Source organism: Rattus norvegicus, chromosome 1, assembly GCF_036323735.1.
Source record: "Rattus norvegicus strain BN/NHsdMcwi chromosome 1, GRCr8, whole genome shotgun sequence".
Classification (NCBI taxonomy): Eukaryota; Metazoa; Chordata; class Mammalia; order Rodentia; family Muridae; genus Rattus; species Rattus norvegicus.
In genome coordinates, this window is record NC_086019.1 from 207,619,306 (window position 1) to 207,642,074 (window position 22,769).

Here is a 22,769-nt window from a genome sequence, read left to right on the forward strand (position 1 = left end):
CTCCCCACGCTGCAGTGTGGCCCAGCCCAACTAAAGGGAGGCCTCATGTGCCTACAAAAGCCCAGTTGACTCAGGCCAGGCCAAGGCAACAGCGGGTATAGAAACTGCCCCCCTTCCGGCCTGCCCTTCTTCCCCCAACCCAGCCACTAGGTTACAAGGTTTGTTGACAGATAGGAGAACACAGCAATAGCACTGTGTCCGCTGTGGTCTGAGGTCCCCACCCACCGGGGAACCACAGAAGGGAGGAGGGTAAAGAGGAAGGGAGGAGAGGGGAGGTGAAAGGAGGGGAGAAGAGAGAGCAGAGAGCAGAGGACCTGAGCACCATGGGGCACTGGAATCGAATCAAGATTGCCAAATGCCAGATACTGATCACCAACTTCTTTGTCTTGGTAACATGTGGGACATATGTGGGACAGAGGAGTGGATGGGTAGGCCGGGGCTGTAGAGGAAATAGTTTACCATGCCTGGGCCTCCAGCAGTGTGGCCTCCCCTCCCGACACACCACAGTCTGGCAGATTGGTTCTGGGTCCCTGGTGGCCACCCCTAGAAGACTGTGAACATCGGTACATGATGTCCTTGTAGGCACAACTGTCACCCCAAGGTCAGTGAAGAGCCCAGGAGAACCTAGGTTGGCTGGTGACTTAGAGTGTGCAGGGACTACCCGGAAGGAGTGCTGCCTGGCACTTGAACTGGGGCTGCCAGGACAGGGACTGCAGAGTCTCTGCAGACAGTTTGATGTGAGCCCTTGGGTCCTCAGAGAAAATGGGCACAAGTGTGTTTTCTATTCTCTCTGTGTGTAGTAAGGTGTTTTGGGGTGCCTGCCCACAGAAATATGTAGGCCTCCTGTAGCTGCCTTGCTCCTATGCAACCAGGAAGCTGGAGGAAGTCAGGCTGGGGGCCCAAGAAGCTCAGGCCCTACATTATGTCAGTAGGAGGGGCCTCTGCAACTCCCCAGTGCTAACGGAGAGTCTGCTTCACTCTCAGCTGCTGGGCCTCTCTCTGGCCACCATGACAGTTGTTACTCACTTTGGAGACCACTTTACTGTAATTGGCCATGCATCCTTGCAGAGGAACCCCTATGAAACACTGCGCTATTGGGGTAAGTGAGGCCAGAAATGGCTGCAGAGTGGAGGTGGGAGGGCTTCAGGGCCAAAAGCATCTGGGAGGAGCCCACCCTACTCCCCAGCCCTAGGCTGCCCAGAGGAGCTGGCTCTGGGCAAAAGCCAGAGGTCAGGGGTACGGAGAGGATTCCCCAGTGTCCTGGTTGGACTAACAAAGGTGGGGAGGTTTAGGCAACAGCAGGCACTCCTGCCCTGATTCGCCTGCCCCATAGCAGTGGTCAAGCTGTAACAGGCCCCAGGTCTGTGCTTTCGGGGCTTCACTCAGATGGGCCTGTGGGGTTTGGCAGGGAATACATAGACAGAGGGCAGAAAATGCCCAGTTAGGACCAAACCTGTCAAGGTGTCTCACTTCCACAAGAGCAAGGCCACTTGAATGAGAGAGCCTTCCTTGTAGGAATGCGAGGAATCTAGGAAGGTAATCATCCAGTAAGGAAAAGTGAGAGAAATTGAGGCCCCCGACTGGGGGAGGAGTAGCCGCAGCCCCTGCCTTCCAAGGCACTAATGAGGCCTCCCTCTGGCAGGAAGCCTGGGGCCTGGGCCTGCACTGATAAGGTACAGCCCCACATGCCACCTGTCATTAGAGTATGAGGATGTGCTGGAAGATAGTCCGTGAGGCAGGGAGGGCAGGAGAAATGAGGCTTGCTACAGTCTCCTCCCTTTTCCTTCTCAGTCTCGAGGACAGAGGCTACTGGGCTATGGGATGTCCGGAGCTAGAGATATGTGTCTTTTGTGACCTCCCTGAAGGTCAATTCTAGCTCGGTGACTCCCAAAGCATGCCCAGCCCCCATGCTGGATTCCATAGCCTCTGTCTTTCTCTTCCCACAGCTTTCTATGTGGGGATCAGCCTAGCAGGGCTACTGAGCCTCGGAGCTGCTCTGAGCACCATAGCCACTGTGAGGGAGGCCCATGGCCTCATGGCTGCGGTAAGTTCCATGTGCTGCCAGATGACCCCGGCTCCCAGACCTCAGACAGGGACAAGAGCCGGAGAGGAATAAGACCAGGGAGCTGCCTGACCCTAGCAGAAGTATCCAAAAAGAAGCAAAGATCAGGGGATATAGACCGGTGAATTCCTCCACCTATACAGTTAGGAGCTGTTCGCTTGCCCAGTCAGGACCCTCCTACCTGGGCCAGTCAAAAACTCCTCAACCTGGGTCCTGCAGGACCAGGGTCCTGGATCCTGGAAGAGAGCATTGGCCCTCTCTGCCCTGGAGTTATCTCCAAAAGCCCTGGCAGGGCTTGGTTCTGGTACCAGGGCTGGAGACAGGACTGGGTGGATTCTACTTCTCACTAAAAGACCAAAAGGGACCAGGAGGTCCCTCAAGCTGTTTCTGCAGCCTGGGCTTCCTTGTCAGAGGTCCACTGTCCTTGCCTAGCCATTGAAGAGAAGTTTCGCAACCCCAAAGAAGAAAGTCCTTGTTGCTGCTGCATCCATTTTTCTATATGGGTGCCTCCATGTGCCTCCACAACCCTCAACGGTTAATTCAGATCCTATCTCCCAGGCCCCCTCCCCATGACCATCCTGTCCCTGTTTCATCCCAGTCATCTGAATGTAGGCAGTTCCTTCCTGATACCCTGCTCTCTTACCTGCCCCTCCATTCCAGTCATTTCCTCCCACCTCCATCCATCCAAGCGCCCCTGCTTTCAGGCCTCCCAAACTCTACCTGTGCATGACTAGGGGAATCCAGGAACCCTCGGGAAACTGAGCTGAGGGCTTTGCTCCCTGGGTGGACTGAAACCACACTTTGCAACCTTGTCTTCATTTGCTGATGACCCTTGGTTTCCAGAACCAGGGGCAGAGTCATATCTTAGAGCTGCTGCAGGGACCAGCCAGTCCTGGGTGGGCCTGGGTGATGGGGTAGCTGGAATCTGGCAGTTCTAGCCTCACCAGGCAAGGCAGGGACAATGCTGGCCATGATAAGCACTAGACAAAGACAACCGAGATTTAGAGCCCAGATGCAGGCCCTAGTGAAAAGGACACCGTGGGCTGGTGGGCTGTCATTTCAGAGGATTTGTGCCCTGCTGAAGGGAAGCATGGAGAACAGACAAAATGGAGGCAGGGGTATGCAGAAGGCAGCATGTGAGGCCTGCATCCAGGTATAACATCAGACCACCAGGGGGCACCATAGTCAGCGAGGAGACAGTCAGTTGAAGGCAGTAAACAGGTGGGCCAAGAAGCCCAGCTCGGCTCAGCCTAGCCGATCTCCGCATTCCCCAGCTCCTCCCACGTCCTGCTTGGCACTTGATTTGTGGGCAAAGGATTCCGGGAGCATTAGAACCCACCCAGGCCTTCCAAAGCTTCAATTCCACAGCTCTCATAAGACTCAGGGCCTGATGCCATACTGTTATGTGGGTTAGGCTAAAAGGCACATCCAGACTCCTCCTGTACAGAGCTGTGTTCCCAAGGTTACTCCCGGCCCAGTGCAAACTCTGCGCTTTACTGAAGCCCATCATCCTCTGCCCCAGAAAGGACAGTAAAGCTAGCACAGTCACCACAGGGTCACCGGGAGCTCCCCTGGGGGTCGCAGTCTCTTTCTGGCATGTTTACCCTTGTGCCCGTGTGCATGGTGGGCGCCGTCTGGGTCTACCTGCCCTGTTCGCCAGGGATCTGTGACTGCCTGTGTGTTAGAGGACATATAAAATACATATGAAGGGGGTTAGGGAGTCAAAACAACCCCCAACGCGACTCTGTGCCCACTGCCCCCTCCCTGCTCTTTCCTGCCCCGCCTTCTACAACACAGGAAATGAAAAAGGTAGCTGGCTGCAGGAAGCCGAGTCAAGTTGTTTACGAGTTTATTTATTCATTTATTTTCATTTAGAATGAGGAGAGAGAAAAGTTAGGTCACAGTTAGGTCTGGCCCAACCTCTCTCTGCATAACTCAGGTCTTAAGACCCTTTCTACACACACACACACACACACACACACACACACACACACACACACACACAGAGAGAGAGAGAGAGAGAGAGAGAGAGAGAGAGAGAGGGAGAGAGAGAGAGAGACTTACAGATTAGACAGGCTAGACAGAGACAGATGAGAGACACACACAGAGAAAGGGGGAAGGCGGGGCGGGGGGGGGGGACCTCCCTCTTGAGCAATGAAATGGTTTCTGAAAAGGGCTGTACTGGGCTGGCTCACAGCCTTAGCTGAAAGGCAGAGTTGAGGAATGGCTTCCAGATGGGGAAAGTAGCCCTCACTTGCCAGCAAGAGAGAAGATGAGGGAGGAGGAGAAAAGGAGAAGGAGGGAAGAAAAGGTGGAAGAGAGAGGAGAAGACCGGAAAGTGTGGGGGGGGGGGGTGATAAAGGCAAGAGAAAAAGGAGAGCAGCAGGCAAACCCAGGGCCAGCTCTAAGACAGGCTCTGGAACCAGCAGGAAGAGGCAGGGAGGGGCTTCCCCGTTTCTGCAGGGCACATACCCACTCAAGTTTGAGGGCCAGTGCCAGTGACCCCAGCCCTTTCCACACACAGTGTAGAGCTAAGCTAGCCTTGGCATGGACTATTTGTTCCTAGCACTCTGGCCAATGACTATAGGTCATTCTGCATCCTGTTCACTTTTCCTCATGGGGGTTATCCCCCATGATGCTGGGTTCAGACAGCCAGGCCACAGCTGCCCATATTCATTGAGTGACATGCCAGTGACACTTTGGAGTGGGGAGGTGGTTGAAAGGAAGGGCTCAATGGTCACAGGGGCCTCTGTATACTGGGTGGACCTAAGTGCACTGCCCTGGAACTGACCAACGATCAAGAGCAGCAGGCAGAGACTCTAGGGTACCCCGATCCAAGGTCACTAGATAGAACTTTGGTGGGCACTACTAGGGAACGGGATTCCTAGTCAAGAGCGACCCTCTGAAACGAGCCACAAAGTGTAGGGACTTGCACCACATGGTGGGGGAGACATCTGTATTGTCCACTAGCTTCTTTAAAGAGGCAGAACTCTGTACCACAACTAAAGGAAAGAAGAAAAGGCTGAGTGTGTGAAGATGGACATTTTGGCACTCTGGGTGAGGGCTGGGGGTTGGGTAACCACAGAGACCCATGCAGTGTTATAGAGGAAGGGTAGAAAGAGGAGGAAGGCCACAGTCTCTGGGGTGTCAAACCTTTCTATACCCGGGGTTGTGGGCTGTGGTTCTGGATGAGTCAGGCTATAGAGGTTAGGGTCTCCTTGGAAACGTGTTTCAGAGACAAAACAAAGAACTAACAGGAGGCACCCTGTATGAAGTGGCTGTTGCCTACCTTCAAAAGGGAAGTTTGCGGCTGGGGATGTGGGTCAGTTCATAGATTTGCCTAGCATGCTTGACATCCTTGTTCAGTCACAAGCGCTGGATAAAACGTAGTGGTTGTGTCCGCCTGTAATCATAGCACTGAGAAGCCGAAGGTGGGAGGATCATGAGTTCAAGGCCAGCCTGGGCTACATAGACCCTACCTCAAAGGATGGGTGGTTAGGTGTGTGAGAAATGTTGGAGAAACAGCTCTGCAGTTATAAGGGATGCCTGCTCTTCCAGAGGATCCAAGTACAGGTCACAGGATCCATGGAGAACTACCTGTGGCTCCAGGTCCAACACCTTTCTTCTGGCCTCCCCAGGCCTCCCCATCCATGTACATATAATACATGTAAATTAAAAAGAAAGGAAAACATAGATGCTGGACTATTTATGTTTAAAGGGTAGGAGTTCTGCTGCCAGAATTTCAGATATGGGGAGTGGCTGCCTGGCCTTTCTGGGTCACTGTTTCTCCCATGGGCAGGAATCTCCACCACACGGGAGAAGCCTACCATTCTTAAGGAAGCAGTGTAGCACCTTAGGTCACGTGTCCTCAGAAGCATGGAAAGCCTAGAAAGGAATTCCCAGAAAGAGCCTCCCCCAACCCCCAGGCAGTAGGGAATGGGGCTCAAACCTGCACCTTGGCCACACCCAGCTGGGGAAGCTATGCACCTGCCTCTCCAGGCCACCTACCTGGCTATGCCGTGACCAGGTCATCTCTGTCCCCAGGGATTCCTGTGCTTTGCTCTGTCATTCTGCATCCTGGTGCAGGTGGCCTTCTGGAGATTCCACAACCCCACCCAGGTGAGTGCAGCCAGGACCCTCTACTGGGGGTCTAACTAAATCAGACACTTTTGCCCAGAGTTTCTGCTTGTCTTCTCTGCCCAAGGAGATTCCCCCCAAGACTCATATCAAGCCTGAAATTAGAGGGGGTGGGGGGAAGATTATCTATGCTCCAGAGGATCTGGAAGGGGGGTTGAACCTCCACAGTAGCTTGAGGGCATGGGTGTCCAGAAGTTCTGCTTGAGGTAGTACAGCCAGGCAGCATTTTGGCAGAACATTCCCTGTCCACTGAGGGGTGATCTGGATGGCTGGAGGATTGGGTCACAGCGTGGGTAGCCTCAGTCGAGACAGCTGCCAGGTATCGGGCTGACTGGGTTGGCCTCCAGCAGCTGCAACCCCTCTCCCTGTTCTAAAGCTGTGTTTACACTGTGGGTCCTAAACTTAGGGTCCATGGGCAAGGGCCTCACAGGGACCAGAGGACAGACAGCAACCAGGGTTTGGTCTACAGAAAGAAAGGGTCCCTTTACTCCAGTCCCCATAAGACTGGCTACTAGGGCAATTCTCTAAGCCCTGCCTAACCCTGGGCAGGGTAGGGTTTCCTCCTGGACACTGGCCTGCTGGCCCATCTACTGTCTTGGAGTTCTGAATTCCAGCAGAGACCATGCAAGCCCTGGTGAGCTACCTGGAGGTAGCCTGGGTAAAGACATCTTGGGTTTGAAATCAAGGGTAGCAGGACAGAGTTGAGTACATCCTTTATCCTTCCTGGGCCTTTGTGTCTGCTTCTGTGAATGGAGAGTAGAAGGCCCTGCTGGAGGGCTTCTGCATGGTAAAAATGAGTCAGCAGTCCTGAGTTCGGGCTGCAGGGGTGTGAGCTGTCAGGCGCCACTCCACTCCCAGGTGGTCTGGAGTGTGAACCTAGCTCTGGGTTGTCCTGGGCTGGAATGAAGTAGTGTGTGACACCAAGCACAGCTTGCATACGATCACCAGAACACCCTCCCATCATCCACGTGCTTCGTACCAGTGGGCCAGTCTAGGCCAAACAGGTCAGAGCCTTGAACTTGGTCAACCCAGCTGCTTCCAGCCCCATGGGTAAGAAAGGATACAGCAGTCAGCTGATAATGCTTGAAAGTCATCCTGGTCCCCCTGAACCTCCCTGGAAAGATCCCCAAGACATCTGAAAACAAGGGTCTAACAAAGGATGAAGGATAGAGGGGGAAGAGACCTTGACTGTCTCTGTAGACGCAGGCTCCAGCATGAAGTGAGGATGGGGTGCTCCTTCCTGGTCCCCCTCCCAGGACAGAGCCTTGGCAGGCATCCAAGGTTGGTGAGGATGGCAGTGTGACTCAGCCTGCTGTGCCGTGAATGCAGTAATAGAGTTATTCATTGCCCCCTTGTGGTGGCTGCAGAGCCACCTTGCCACAATCTCCCACTGTCCCCTAGGAGGGGAAAATGAGTTGTTTAGCTTTCCTTAATAATTCATATCAAGACCATGCATAAAACAGGCATGTCTCTGTAGCCTCAGGACCCAGTGCTGGTCCATAAGCCACTTGCAGCTCCACATGGGGTCCTCCTGACCTTGCCCATCTATATCACCCTAAGCTGACAAATGTGGGGGAGGGCAGATACCACAGTATCCTGATCTTAGAAAGAAAGATAGGGTAGTACCCTGGTCATGCATCCTCAATCTGCAATAATTTGGGCTGCAGGGATTAGCCTGACAGGGCTGGGGGTGGCAAAGAAACAAAGAAAGGACAGGAATGTATGTGCACACACACACACACACACACACACACACACACACAAGCGGCGGGAAGGAGGAAGGGAGGGGGAGGGAAGAGAGAGGGAGGGAGAGGGAAGAAGGGAGGGGGAGGGGGAGGAAGAGAGGGAGGGGGAGGAGGGGGGAGGGAGAGAAAGCTGGGATCGAGTGGCTTGAGCTCTCAAATGGAAAAACTGCAGCCTCCTTTCCCCCAGCAGCTCAGTGTGTGTATTATATACAGCTGAATAAGGAGGAGACAGGGTTATTGCATTCAGATAAACAAGAAGACAGAGTTTACTGTATACAGCTGGACAAGAAGGCAGCTTTGGCTAATCTTAGTGAGACTCACATAGTGGGTGGCTTTGCCAACTTCTCATGAGGCTGTAGTCCTTGACAACAAATAACCACTCAGGACTTCACACACTCAGGGCTTCCTCCACCCTCCACACTGGGCAAAACACTTACAAGGGAGAGTTTGTAACCCAGAAGCTGCTTGCCAGCCCTGTAGCCAGTGCTCTTGTTGGGAGGGACCCCTGGACAAATGGTGTGGCCCTGGTTTAGGAAGCCTCTGCTACACCCTCCGTATTCCCATAAAAAGCTCCAGCATCAGTCCCTTACAGAGCACCCTGGATGCCAAAATGGGTACAGATGGCCATGCACTACCCCCTACCCCTGTGTTTGGCCTCTGCAGAGAGAGTTCAGCCTGGTCTGTAAGGCTCCAAGATCGGGTTCTAAGGTCTAGGCGGGGCTCTGTTGTTCTGCCCATTGGGGGTGGGATGCTGGGCAGAACCAAGCTGAGCTGAGCTCTACAGCTGATGTCATCCCTATTGTCCTGTAGGAATGACAGTGGACAGAGGGCCCCGGGGCACTGGGACATCCTTGAAAAGTGGTAGAACTCATGAGGGAAATAAAGTCAATTGTGCTAGGGAGTGATACAAAAAAAGCTAGCTCAAGTGGGCCTGCTTGTTTTGGCTACCTGCCCCGCCCATCCCAGAACAGCTCCAGACATTCTCAGCCTTCCCCAGGATTTGTTCTCTTAAGGACACAGTAGCCCCACAAACTCAAAGAAGCTGAGCCCACGAGAGGGCTCTGGGCTCGACTGACCAGCAACCAAGGCCAGCTTGGCATCTGCCCCCGCTGGGGGAGGGCCCAGGCAGGCTGAGCTGGGATGACTCATGGGGATGTCTGGCTCTGTTTCATGGATGGAGAGGGAGAAATCAGTGCCAGGATCAGCAGTTAGCAAGGAGTTCCCCTGGCTCCTGCAGGGGCCTTGGGCCTGAGCTAGATTAACTAAGCACCTCTAACTACCCACCTATCCAATGTGACCTGCAGGCCGCTGGCGAGTGAAGCCCACCAAGCCATGGGACAGACACCCTGCCTTTCTGAAGGGCATGAGTGACCAGAGGACTTGTAGTGCCTCAACAGCACCCCACCCATTTAGGACCATCATTTGTGTGACTTGGGCTGCTGGCCTGGCATGAGCTTGGGAGTGGGGAGGACTCAGGGTCTTCCCTGAGTAGATGTAGGAGGACTTGCCCTAGGTCAAGAGACCAGTGAGTCCCGCTTATGCAGGATGCATTCCTGGAAGAGATTAAATTCCAGCTTGTCTCTAAAAACATATTTGGCCTGGGGGAGGGCATCTAAGGATAGGGATTGAGCAGAATGGGGAAACAGAGCTAGGAGACAGGAACAAAACAGTCTAGGCTTTCTGTGTGTAGAGCAAAGGCAAGACCAACAATCCTTCCTCCTCTTCCTTGTCTATCTGTATCTAACGCCAGATACCTTTACCTTCCCTGGTCCAAGACTTAGAGCCCATCTTCCCAGTGTTCTGGGTAGTTATGGAAAAAGTCTCTCAAGCACCTTAGAGAAACAAGAAACTAGTCTAGGCCTCTGTCCACACTTCTCAGCAGGCTGTGCCTATTGCCTATATCCAGGCCAGCAGTCACATCAGGATGCTACTCTATGCTACCCAGAAGCCACCACTGAGGGTGGGTAGCTGAGCTCTGCTGGCCTCTTCTTTAACCTTTGGGAGCCCCAAGAGCAATAGGCAAGTCACAGGATTGCTATGATAGAGGGAAAGTCCTTGGAGAAGGAGGCCCAGGATGTGGGTTTCCCTGGGTCTCTCTCAAGGCATTGCTTCCTATGATGTTCTGGTACAGGTGGAGGATGCAGTGTTGGATACCTATGACCTCGTGTATGATCAGGCAATGAAGAGCCCATCTAGCAGCTGGTGGCAGGAGCTGGCCGTCATCCAGGACACGGTGAGCTAGGGACAGGGTAGTCATACTTGCTGTGCTCCAGAGAATGGATGCCAAGAAACCCTGTAGAGTCAGCCATCCTGGCCAGACTTCAAGAGGAGGTCCCATTTTGGTTAGATGACTGGGCTCCCATCCATCCCCCTCTTCCCCAAATAGGACTGGCTAACCACCGTATGGCCAATGCAAAATAAAGGGGCAATGGCCCTGTTCAATAGGGACTGAGAATTCCAAGAAAGAATTGGGTATTCTTCAAGGAAGTAGGTGTTCAGCCACCAAGCAAGCAGCAGAGCCCTACTGTAAGGGGAAGTGGCCCTAAAAGAGCCAGCCTGGGGGTTGAGGATTTAGCTCAGCGGTAGAGCGCTTGCCTAGTGAGCGCAAGGTCCTGGGCTCGGTCCCCAGCTCCGGAAAAAAAGAAAAAAGAAAAAAAAAAAGAAGAAGAAAAGAGCCAGCCTGTTCTATCACTAGGCCAAGCCACTGGTAGCTATTTTTCCAGGAGCATCTGTGATCCTAAGCCCTGTCTCTGGTCTCTGGGGAGCTCAGTTTGCAGAATCACCCAAAGTACTTGTACTTTGTTGCCTTAGTTTTCCCATCAATCAGTCCTGCCCACTCTATGCTCCTCCCTGGTCTGTCTTGCAGTTTCTGTGTTGTGGTAAGAAATCTCCTTTTGGGCTTCTGGCGAGCACTGGACCCATCATGTGTCAGGGCCAGAAGGCCATGAGAGAGGTGAGGAGGAGGGGGATAAAGGCTCTGGACTCAGGTCAGGTAAGGTTTGGGCACTTCAGGTTCTAGCTGTGAAAAGACATCTTCATCCTCTGACCCTTTGGCTCCTCACGTCATGGAGCCTACCCTAGAGTCTCAGGAATGTATCCCCCAGTGATAGGAGGACCCAGGGAAGGAAACTAATGGGATGGCCAGCTTGACTTTAACACTAGGCCCAGCTCTCTTTTGCAGGCTAGCAGCAAGCATGTGCCCCACCCACTCTTTCCTCCTTTGTGAGACTTCCCCAGGCCATCAAGAACCTCCCCTCCCCTCCCCTCTGAAGCTTCTAGAAGCTCCAAGCTAAGGCTCTACATAACAGGGTGATCATCTATTTAGAGGGAGTAAGAAGGGGTCCCCAGGGGCCCCAGAAAGAGCAGAAAGAACTAGGGTAAGGGCATGGAGTAGCCCTTCTATCCCGAGAGCTAGGTCTTGACTCACTCTCTCCTCCTGGCTCCCTCCCTACCCAGCCCCCCCTTTGTCCCAACCCCCTGCTGTTCTGGAAACAAACCAGCCCTATCTCATGGGGAGAGATGTCTGGCTACCCTCCAAGAAATAAGAGGGTGGGGAATGGCTCAAGGCCCAGAAGGGAAGGGAGCTAGCCTGCTGAGAGTCAGGGAGCCCCAGCAGAGCCCCATCCACCCAAGAACAGTCCTCAGGTCCCAACTACAAAATAGTTCCGTGCCTGCCTCCTACCCCCAGGGTGGCAAGATATCACAGCTGGTTACAAAGGATCCCTGGTGGGACAGAAGCAAAGGCCAGCTCAGGCCACTAAGGGCCAAAAGGACCACTTGCTTGACAAAATTCAATAGAGCATCCATATGGTCCAATCCCACCCTCCCCAAACATCTCAGCCTCTCCCCAACAAAATGCTAACATATGAATGTCCCAGATGCCAATAGTCACCTCCCTGTTTCTGGAGAAAGAGAGAGAGAGAGAGAGAGAGAGAGAGAGAGAGAGAGAGAGAGAGACTGTAATGTCAGTGAAGAGACCTGAAGCATCTGATTCTCTGCCCTCCACTAATAGAAGCCTCTTGAGAACTGCAGTACATCCCCCACCCCGGACTGCCTAGGGACAAACAGTGGCCCACTGGAGGAGCTCAGCTAGAACAGAAGAGGAAGGTCCTACCTGCCCCTCAGGGAGTAGGCCACTGTCCTCACAAACAGGATCCATGCCCTCAGTCTCAAGGTTCATGAAGTCTCTTTCCCAGAGTGCTCAGTACTTCTGCTTGGGAAGGTGCATACCATGACTGCCCTGGCCTCAGCACTGGTTGAGCAAACCATGCAGCTCCAGGGGCTTCTGGGAGGAAAGTGGAATTGGGGGAAGCTAAGCACACTGTGCTGGGAGGGCTAGTCAGGGTGGGCAACCATGCATGCTGCTTTTGTCCAGGACTGCCTCCAGAGCATCAGGAACTTTCTGTGGACACACTACCGTATCGCTTCCACCCTGACCTGCACCAGCCTGGCCCTCACGGTAGTTACCAGTTCCTTCCTGGCCCTCCCTCTATCCTGCCCTGCCTTGCCCCTTTCCTGATAGGAGGCAGTCCTGGGTTATTGACCCCAGGCCAACGCGCTAGTTGTGGTACTACCAAGATCTTCCAGGCCCAGTATTCAGGGAGGCACCAGCCCCTGACCCAGGGAGGAGGGCCCAGTGCCTAGCTCATGCCATCCACTTCCCAATCCTAGAAACATCCCTGGAAGTGGAGAAAGTCTTCCACCAGGGTTGTTGGTGGCTGTTGACTCCTAGGCATCTCTCCTGACTTTTGCAGGTATATGCTATGATGCTCTGTGCCTTCCTCTGGTTTGCCATTCACTCCTACTGTGGCTTGGATCGAAGAGGCAGATACTCCCTGACCCCACGGTAGGCCCCTCTCTTTCAAGAAGGGTCTTACAACACCACAGGGTCCTGGGGTATCTTTGTCTCCCACCACAGATGTGTTACTTCTGCCCTGGAGGACAGGTGTGGCCTCCACATGCCCTCCTCTCCTCTGCCCACTTCCAGTCTTTGATGAGACCTGATGTCACTCTGCCAACAACACAGAGATACGAAGATTCTAGCCACACACACCCAGTTCCCCCAAACTGCACAGCAGAACTCCCAAGCCAGGATATCTGGTCTTAAGGAACCCAGGATTCTTCATAGACAGTCAGGGAAGACCCAGGGCCAGCAGCCAGGAAACCCCTTTCTGTTCCCAGAGCACCTGGTCCTTGATAGGCCAGCTTCACCCACTCTTACACCCAATGCCCTGGCATCGGAATCCCTATGTCCAGCATCTGCATTGCCCCTCTATGTTCTGAAAATGGCCTCGCCATTCCCTTCAGAGCATTCCTGGACATGTCTTTGAATGTCCATATTGTATACACATGTGTGTAGAGGTTGGGGGACAATACTGACTGTCATCCTGAAGAATGCCATCCTGCTTTAAAATAAAGTCTTTCATTGGCCTGGAGCTCACCAGTTAAACTAGACTGACTGGTTAGAGAGACTCAGAGAGCTTTCTGTCTCTACCTCCCCAATACTGGGGTGGCAAGCAACCACCGCCATGTCTGGTATTTTAATAGCTTTAGTAATTAAACCTAGACCCTTCTGTTGGCAAGGCAAGCATTTTATATATTTATTCATTTATTATTTATTTAATTGGCGGGAAGAGGGGCATGTGTGCATGCTTCTGACTAAACTATACCCCAGTCCCTCTTACAGTACCTTCTAAGCCATTCTGAAACAGCCTCACCATCCCCTCTCATCCATTCTGGGATGGATTTGCAGTCCCTTCCACACATTCTACAACAGCCTCATAGTCGCTATAGAACTCTCAGGAATAGATCCCCAGTTCTTTCCAGAAGATGTAGAACAACCTCACTGTCTCCCTTTGCTTCTCAGGTCCCATGGCTGCCAGCCCCAGGAACCCAGCCTCTTCTGATGGACCCAGGGTGAGCTGGTGCCTCAACACTCTTCTGAAGCATGAGTGTTTGCTGATGATTAGGTCTAGCAGGATGCTTGCTACCTGCTTGCCCACAGAGATGAAGTCTTTGGCCCTGAGCCCTCCCATGATCCTCAAAGGAGTAGATAAGCTGTGTCTTGCACATTGTGGGGCAAAGGAAGGGGAGCATATCCCACCAGGTGTGTTAGCTAATCTTACATAGTTGTGGTCAGACACCTACCAGAAATAGGAAAGGTTTATTCTGGCTTCTGATTTCAGAGAGACTCTGATCCATTACAACAGGGAGGGCACAGAGGAATGGCTCTGTTTATGGCAGCAGGAACATAAGGTGGAAGCTAGATGTTGAGGTCAACTAATTTCCTCTGGGTCATCGTGGAGAAAAATTACTTTGGCAATGTAGTCATGATACTGAAATGTGCAGAACCACATGGTGACAGCCATGTTTTGGTAATGGCCATGGGGCTGCTGATGCTCCGTAGTTTAGGGAGGAGAGGTCACCGTATCTTCACCTGGGATTCCAGCTACCCCTCTCTCCTGCCCAGTAACTGTTAGGGTCTTGGGAAATGCTGGACTGTGACAAGTTAACTGAAACCAGGACTCCATGATCCAGAATCCATGAGGTGGGTGTTTAGGTGATGAAAAGGTTGGGTTTACCCACACTCCTTATAAGTAACTCTTCACCCCCAATAAACTCGTTGATTCAAGTTAAGACTTGGGTAGAATCCTTTCTTTGGTCTACTGTCCATGGCCCCATCGTTGACCAGTTTCTTGTTCATGTTTCCCAGAGAAAAGTAATGCAATAGCAGAGAACAGGCAGGGTGGAACCAGGGCAAGTTACCCTTCAAAAGCCCACCCTACCGATCTACTTCCACCAGCCCAACCCCACTTCCTTCAGGCTCCACAATAGGACCATAAGCAGAGAGAAGGGCCAGGGGGAAAGGGTTTCCCTCTCAAGGGCACAGACCAGTGACCTCTTCCTCAAAGTTGGCCTCTCCTTCTAGTTTCCTTTTTAAAATATTATTGAATTATGACCCCTCCATGGATTAATCCACTGATTAGGTCACAGTTCTCACAATCTAATCACTTCCCAGAAATCTGGCCCCTGAACACTTTCCTAGGGGCCAGGCCTATAGCAATGAGTGTCTGTCGTTGTGTGTGTGTGTGTGTGCGCGTGTGTGTAGACGTGTACGCATATGTGTGTATATATGTGGTGTGTGTATATGTGGTGTATATATGATATGTATGTATGTGTGATATACATGTGTATGTGGCGTGTGGTATGGATGTGTGCAGTGTGTGTTTGTGGTATGTGTTTGGTGTGTATATGTATGTGGTATGTGTATATTTGTATGTGTGTGGTGTGTCTGTGGATATGGTGTATGTATATATGTATGTGTATGTATATATGTATGTATATGTGTGTATGTTGTGTATGGGGGTGCATATGTGGTATGTATGTATGTGTAGTATGTGTGGTATCTGTATGTGTGTGCTGTGTGTGTATGGGTAATATGTGTGGTGTGTGTGTATGCGTAGTTTATAAGTAGGTGTGTAGTGTATGTGGTATGTTGTGTATGTGTGTGTGTGTTATGTATGTGCAGTGTATATATGTGTGTGTGTAGTGTGTATGTATGTGTGTGGTGTGTGGTGTGTAATATATATGCGTGTGTATGTATATATATTTGGTGTTTGTGTTTGTGCATGTGTTCTCATAACAGCAACTTAAAGTAGCAATCATTCTCTAGGTTATGATTGTGGGTCACAGCCCAGATGGAAAAGGTAAGAGGACAGGTTAGCTGCGCCTTACTTGGAAGCTTCTAGAAGATCTCCTATCTGGGCTCATTCTGGTTGCTGGAAGAACCTAATTTATTGCAGCTGTGGGCTTGTAGTTCCTCTCTCCTTGGTGGCTGCCAGCTAAGACAGCTTTCTGCTCTGTGATCTGGTTCACTCTGCTCCATCCCCATAGCGCTGGCTGACCCTTCCTGTGTGCTACTCATTCTCTGGCTTCCACCAGCTGGTAAAGCTCTTTAAGGGCCACATGATGATCTCCTTGTCTGAACAAGAATTCTTTCCTCTGATGCTGGTAAAAATGCACTGTGCCTGACACTGACCATTTGACCACATTCAAGCGCACAGCTCAGCAGAATTAACATCCACCCCCACCATCCGCCCTCAGAACTTTCCATCTTCCCCTGACTGAAACTCTGTCCCCATTCAGCACTGACTCCCTGCTCCCTCTGCAGCTCCTGGCTCCCCATCCTGCTCTCTGTTTCTGTAGACTTGGTGAGTATGGCTATCTCAGCACAGGATACACACGGTTCACTAGGTTGCAAGGTAAGAGAGAAATCTTAGTATGTTTACAGTAGCCTTATGATCACATACTGAGGGATTGTCACGGATCATGGTGGGGGTTAGAATCGAAAACTCCTGCCTCCTGTTGCCACTGTCACATGGCAGTTCAGCTACCCCTAGGAAGAACTGTCACCTATTCTTGAATACTCTCATAGTCACACACTTTGTGCAAGCTGCTTAGTCCCGAGGAGATACAATGGCATAGTCAAGGCTAAGGCCCCAAATGCAGTCTGTAAGAGAACGTCTCCTGAGTGAGGAACCTACCTCACACCCAGACCCAGCAAGAGAGGGGTCCCCAGATCAGAGCCATCCTGCAATCTGTCACCTACATGTGGGAAAGGCCTGCTAAACCTACCTTGGGTTTCGGATGCACAGGCATCCTCCTTCCTACACATTCACTTCCCCAAATAAGAGGACTCTGAGTAATGCACTCCACATCTGCAAGCACAGGGTTTCTCCCTAGGGAGATTCTCCAATGGTACAGGTATTCAGTTCCCCAGACAGAAGCCCAGGGTCTCTGCTGGCAAGTACTTCTTTGGTTCTAGCATTCCCTATAATCTCGCTGTACTTTGCCCTGTGAAATCTACATGAAAGGAAGCGCAAATATGCAGTGTCCTCGTCTAGTTATTAGACACTGACCAAAACCAGTTCAGGGAGGATAGGATTTATTTGGCTTATACTTCCAGGTAACAGCCTATCATTAATGGAAGCCAACACAGGAATTCAAGCAGACAGGAACCTGGAGGCAGGAACTCCAACAGAAACCACACGGGAGCACTGCTTACCAGTTGGCGCCTCGTGGCTTGCTCAGCCTGCTTTCTTCTACAACCCAGAGGCAGCACCACCCACCGGAGGCTGAGCCCTCTCCACGCCATCACTAATCAAGAAAATGCCCCACAGACTTATCTACAGGACAATCGGATGCAAGCAGCTCCCCATTTGAAATTCCCTCTTCTAAGGGATTTTCAATTTCAATAATTTCAAATGTCTAGGTTTGCGTAAAGTTGACAAAGAACTAACACACACTCAAGACAAGGTAGTGTGCATGCATGTGTGTGTGTGTGTGTGTGTGTCTGTCTGTCTGTCTGTCTGTCTGTCTGTGGTGTGTGTGCATAAAATCCAAACACCCAGAGGCAGAGGCAAGAGGACTGTGAGTTCTCGGCCAGCCTGGACTAAACAGAAAGACTCTGCTTCAGAAACAAATGAATGAGCAAAGAAACAACAAAACCACAAAAGAGAGAGAAAGGAAAGGGAGGGTGAAGGAGGGAAGGAGAGAGGAATATAGGATCCCATACACAATGGTGGTGGGACAGCAGGGACAGAAGAAGGAGGAAAGTGAGATAGAGATTGTAAAATGTACACAAAACCACACGAGAAAACACCCACTGGATGCTGTAGTAGGACGCGCATCCTTGCAGTTCATCACCAAGGCACAGTCTGTGTGGCTTTAACCATCCGTGGTTTGTCTTGTCTTCCCAGTTCTTCATTCCTGGGAGAATCTCCTCTTGACTCTTACTGCTATTTCTTTTATTGCTACTGTGGAGGGTCAACAGAGCCCAGGCTACCTGCACCTGCCTAAGATGAGCAGCTTTCTCATTTCTTCATTTAAGCATTCCTCAGCCAGCACCCCTGTGGGTCTCTTAGCCCAGCATGGAGGAGCCCAAAGCATCCAGATGCCACCAGGGTTCCAGCTCTGCTGTACATTCTGTCCTCTGATCAGGATGTTCCCTTGTTGGCTACTAGGAGCTCCAACCTAGGGAAATGCCTTTCAAGGCATGAGGCAGAACTCATGATGATTCGTTAGCTCTCATTGTAAGAAGCGCTGCCCCTCAGGTTTCCAACTGGGGGATTCTGGTTTGGGGAGAGCATCACTGCACATTAGCTACACATATTATATGCTACAGGACACCATGCAATTTTGCAATGCAATCTCCCGATGCGATCTTAAATGATACCTAAGAAGCCACATTCCACAGAGTGTCCCTGATCACCAGCTGTCTGAAGGGCAACTTCAGTGAATCCCAGGGCAGCCTCCCTGTGCTCTTCTGCCTTTGGCTGTAAGGTCAGTCCCTTAGCAATTATGTGGTTTGGATGCAGTTGAATTGAATTTTAATCTTGTGTCCAATTTTGATCTCTGTTGTGAGGATTAAAAGGATACAAATTTAATCCAAGTATGGTGTTCAGAAACAGGGCCTCTGGGAACAGAGAGAAATAAATGCATGCAGGTCTACTTGCTTGGTTGCTCTCAGCTAACTTGTCCTTCCTGTTACTGTTCTGAGCCTAGGGAATGGTACTGACCACAGTGGGTTGGGTCTTCCCACATAAACCCCCACGTCATACCCATAGGCCAAGATGATGTGATAATAGGGTCTAAAGGGTAAAGTCTCTTAAGTTTCCTGACTGATTTACACTTATCCTGTCTCTTGTCATGGGAATGCCCTTTGGTGCCTCAGGACTCGGAAACAAGGAGGCCATCACCAGAGGAAAGCCCCTTAACCTTGTCTTTTCAGAATCATGAACAAAATCAATTTTCTCAAGAGCATATGTATTTCAGCACTAATAGAGAAAACCGGTTCTAACAAATAATTCTCATTAGAAAAGTGAAACAGAAAAGATAGTTACGAATGAATGGGGGAGAAGCTGAAACGAGGATCAGGTGGGGACAGGGAGGAGAAAAGGGGATGAGGGAGGAAACATGGGGAGAGGCAACTAAAATTAAGGGCCATTTAAGGGGTAGTGTAATACAGTAGAAGCTCTATAATATATGCACACATGAAAGCAACCTAGATGAAATATGAAATAATAGGGGAGACAGAGTTCCAATTGGCCATCTCTTGTTACTGAATGAAGTTTCCAATAACAGGATTGGGTTACATCTAATTGAATTGTTGTTCAAAGGGGTCCCATGGGAACCCCCAAACAACCCAGGCTATTGCCAAGACAATATGTGGCTCTCCACAAACCTGAGACAGCAAAGCCCCATTGCTGAAGACAACACCGACAGAACTCATTGAACATGGAGAGGTGAAGCTGGTGTCTACAAGAGTCTTCATCCCCACCTCCTAGCATCTTTAGTACATGATGCTACCAAAAGAGAACCATAAAGACCAACACAGCTACAAACCCTTTGATCTGCAATGGTGTCCTGACTGCAAGAAATGCTAGGGCCATGGTGGCACAGAGCTTGTCTGATTTTGACTTAAGGCCCTTCCTTTTCAGGTGATAGAACCCATTCGCAACATTGCTTGAGTGTCCAAGAACCAAAGATCAAATAGCTCAGGGACCTAGGGTAAAACCAAATACTACTGTTCTTTCAAAACAAAACAAACGACAGAAAAATGTAGAAATTAAATGTTTCCCAAGGACATTCTGCCACACTCAGGGGTCAGTGTCTTGGTCAGCCATCATCAGAGAAGCTTCCGTCTGCAGCAGAACAAACCCACAGTCAGACATCATGTAGTGAGTGAACAACATTGAAATACTCAGCCCTAAATGGAAGGGCTGACCCCACTCAGGTCTCAGGGAGCCCCACAGAAGAGGAGGTTGGAAGAGTCTAAGAGACAGAGGAGATAGGGGTCAAGGACACCAAGAAAACAAGGCCTGCTAAACCAACAGGATCAAAGAACATGAACTCACAGAGACTGGGCAGCCTGCACAAAACCTGTTCCAGTCTGCACCAAGTCCTCTGTGCAGGTACTATGGCTTCCAGTTCAGTGTTTTGTGGGATTCCTGAGTGAGCAAATGAGTGGGTCTCTGATTCTTGTGCCTTCTCTTGGGTTCTTCTCCTTTTGTTGGTTTGTCCTGTCCAACCCCAATGTCATAGTTTTTGTTTTATCTTATTATATTTTACTTTGTCGTATTTTTATCTTATCCCCTAGAAGGCTGTTTGTTTTCTAATGAGAGACAGAAAGAGGGTGGCTCTAAATGGGAGTGGGGAGAGAACTGGAAGGAGTGAAAGGTAACTAATCATGATATATTACCTGAGGGGGGGGAGATCTATTTTCAGGCTGGGTGATGTACACCTTTAATCTCAGCACTCAGGAGGCAGACACAGGCAGAGCTCTGTGAGTTTGAGGCCAGTCTAGTTTACAGAGTGAATTCCAGGACAGCCAGGGTTACACAGAGAAACCCTGTCTTAAAAAAAAAGCTATTTTTTCATCTTTAATCTTTTTCACAGTACAGTCATCATCCTCCTCTCTGTCCACCCTCTGACAGTTCCTCATCCCTTTCTTCTCCCCCATGTCTCCAAGAGGATGTTCCCATCCCACCTCCACCCAGCTAAAAAAAAAAACTATTTTCAATAAGAAAAAAATAACAATTTTTAAAATAAAAGCTTTTTAGAAAAGAAAGAAAGAAAAGGAGCCAGAAAAAGGAGGGAGGGAGGGAGGGAGGGGAGGAGGGAGAGAGAGAGAGACAGAGAGAGAGAGACAGAGAGAGACAGAGAGACAGAGACAGAGAGGGAGGGAGGGAGGGAGAGAGAAAGAGAAACAGAGACAGAGAGGGAGGGAGGGAGAGAGAGAGAAAGAGAAACAGAGACAGAGACAGAGAGGGAGGGGTGGAGGGAGGGAGGGAGAGAGACAGAGACAGAGACAGAGAGGGAGGGAGGGAGAGAGAGAAAGAAAAACAGAGACAGAGAGACAGAGACAGAGAGGGAGGGGTGGAGGGAGGGAGGGAGAGAGACAGAGACAGAGACAGAGAGGGAGGGAGGGAGAGAGAAAGAGAAACAGAGACAGAGAGACAGAGACAGAGAGGGAGGGAGGGAAGGAAGGAGGGAGGGAGGGAGGGAGAGAGAGAGAGAGAGAGAACTGGTACCAAGAGTCCCACCATTATAAGTGTACATATAGCATATAGCATAGAATTGGGTAGCTGGCAGAGGATAGGAGAATCTGAAGAAACAGAAAATATCTAAACTGAGCTGGGGAGATGGCTTAGCGGCTAACACTTTCTGATTTTGCAAAGGACATGAGTTGAGTTCCCAGCACCTACAGCAGGCAGCTCACAATCATCTACAACTAACCTCAGCTCTAGGGGGTCCAGCTCCCTCTCTGGTTTTACATGCACACTCCGACACCCACATGCACACACAAGCAGAATTGTTTTTAAGGAAAAAAGATTAAACTGTTTTGAATGGGGCAATGTGGGTAGTTCTGGTGAGGACAGGGAAGACAAGAGACCAGGGAAGAGTAAGGACATGTTAAGGACTGCCTACACTGTAGTAATTAGGATGCAGATAGAAGAAACTGTGTCAGTTAAGGCGGGTCTAATGAGATCTCTGTTAGAAATGAAGATTGCACTGGGAACTGAGGCCAGCATCGCTAACTTACAGCAAAGAACTTAAGATGCCTCTTGTCTATGAGCTGAGGTTCTATGGAGGGTGAAGTAAGAATAGTGAACTTGTTTATTTGTTGGAAGAATCTTATCATAGCACAGCATTCAGGATGTGGCATACATAGGTATTTGGACTGGTTGGTTTGGTGGTTTGAATGAGAGCTGTATCCCATAGACTCAGGCATTTGAACACATGTGGTGTGTGTGTGTGTGTGTGTGTGTGTGTGTGTGTGTGTGTGTGTGTGTATGCCATATATACGTGGGACCCCCACAGAGGCCAGGAAAGGGTGTTAGATCTTCTGAAAGTGGAGTTTCAGTTAGGTGTAAGCCACACAATGTAGGTCCTAGGAATCAAACTCTGGTTCTCTCAAAGGGCAGTAATGTGCTCTTAGCTACAGAGCCATCTCTGCAACCCTAAGCTGGTTAGTTTGTAATTGTCAACTTGAAGCAACTCAGAAGCACCTGGGAAGGGTTTTAATGAAGAATTATCTAGTTCAGGTGGGCCAGCAGACATGTCTGTGAGGAATTAATTGTCTTGGTTGTCTATTGATGTGGGATGACCAGACCACTGCGGGCAGCACCATTCCCCAGGCAGGTGGTCCTGAACAATAGGAAGAGAAAGAAAGCTAGTTGAGGGCTACCAACCAAGGAGGCCTGCATGAATTTATTTCCTTGTGCTCTTGACTATGGATGTGATGTAACTACCTGCTTAAGTTCCTGCATTGATTTCCCTGAAATCATAGGCTATAACTTGGAATTGTTAGCCAAATAAGCCTTTCTATCCCCTAAGTTGTTTTATTATTTTACTTTTTATTTATTTGATTTTCTTGTCAATGCATTAGTCACTTCATCAGAAATGAACCATCAACAGTTTCAGTAAGTGCTTTCTCTCACAGATTAACAGGCTCAGGAGCAAACAAGCCCAGGACACAATGGTCTGGCCAGAGAAAGGTGAGAAATAAAGGCATATAGGGCACAGGGCAGAAATCGTTTGCTAAGGATGTCAACACAAATGAAAGCAAGCCAGTGACTTTACATCGAGACAACTGGAAAGTCCTCTGGGGCATCTTCATAAATCTGAGAAAGCAACCTCCTTCAGGATGGTGGATGAGAACAGGAGGCTGACTCATTGGCAGGTGTCAGCTTGCACCTCAAAGGAAGCTGCCAATTTTTTTCCCAAGTGTTGGTTGCAGATTGAAAACTCACTGGCCACATGTG

At 50.4% G+C, this 22,769-nt stretch overlaps 2 protein-coding genes across 13 annotated transcripts in view; one reads left to right on the forward strand and one right to left on the reverse strand.

Moving 5' to 3' along the window:
* Ascl2 (achaete-scute family bHLH transcription factor 2) overlaps positions 1–22,769 on the reverse strand; it is an 86,680-nt gene that overhangs the window by 40,859 nt on the left and 23,052 nt on the right. The gene's annotated exons all lie outside the window — the stretch shown is intronic.
* Tspan32 (tetraspanin 32) lies at positions 261–14,580 on the forward strand. 12 transcript variants are annotated; one of them, XM_017590274.2, is made up of 10 exons: positions 261–389; positions 985–1,099; positions 1,947–2,044; positions 6,107–6,181; positions 10,076–10,177; positions 10,811–10,897; positions 12,320–12,403; positions 12,699–12,790; positions 13,811–13,860; positions 14,414–14,580. In XM_017590274.2, the coding sequence occupies exons 1-9, from the start codon at positions 324–326 to the stop codon at positions 13,848–13,850; spliced, it is 759 nt and encodes a 252-aa protein (XP_017445763.1). In that variant the 5' UTR covers positions 261–323; the 3' UTR covers positions 13,851–13,860; positions 14,414–14,580. The 12 variants fall into 12 exon arrangements, with proteins under 12 accessions (XP_017445763.1, XP_006230978.1, XP_006230977.1 ...); NM_001419843.1 differs by having other exon boundaries at positions 281–389; positions 13,811–14,580; XM_006230916.3 differs by lacking the exon at positions 10,811–10,897 and having other exon boundaries at positions 13,811–14,580.

Bases quoted from the DNA above. Each gene is read 5' to 3' on its own strand.
- Tspan32 (XM_017590274.2), top strand. From the start codon at position 324: ATGGGGCACTGGAATCGAATCAAGATTGCCAAATGCCAGATACTGATC. The intron at 6,182-10,075 runs GTGAGTGCAGCC...GTTCTGGTACAG, and splicing joins GATTCCACAACCCCACCCAG to GTGGAGGATGCAGTGTTGGA. The intron at 12,404-12,698 runs GTAGTTACCAGT...TGACTTTTGCAG, and splicing joins GCACCAGCCTGGCCCTCACG to GTATATGCTATGATGCTCTG.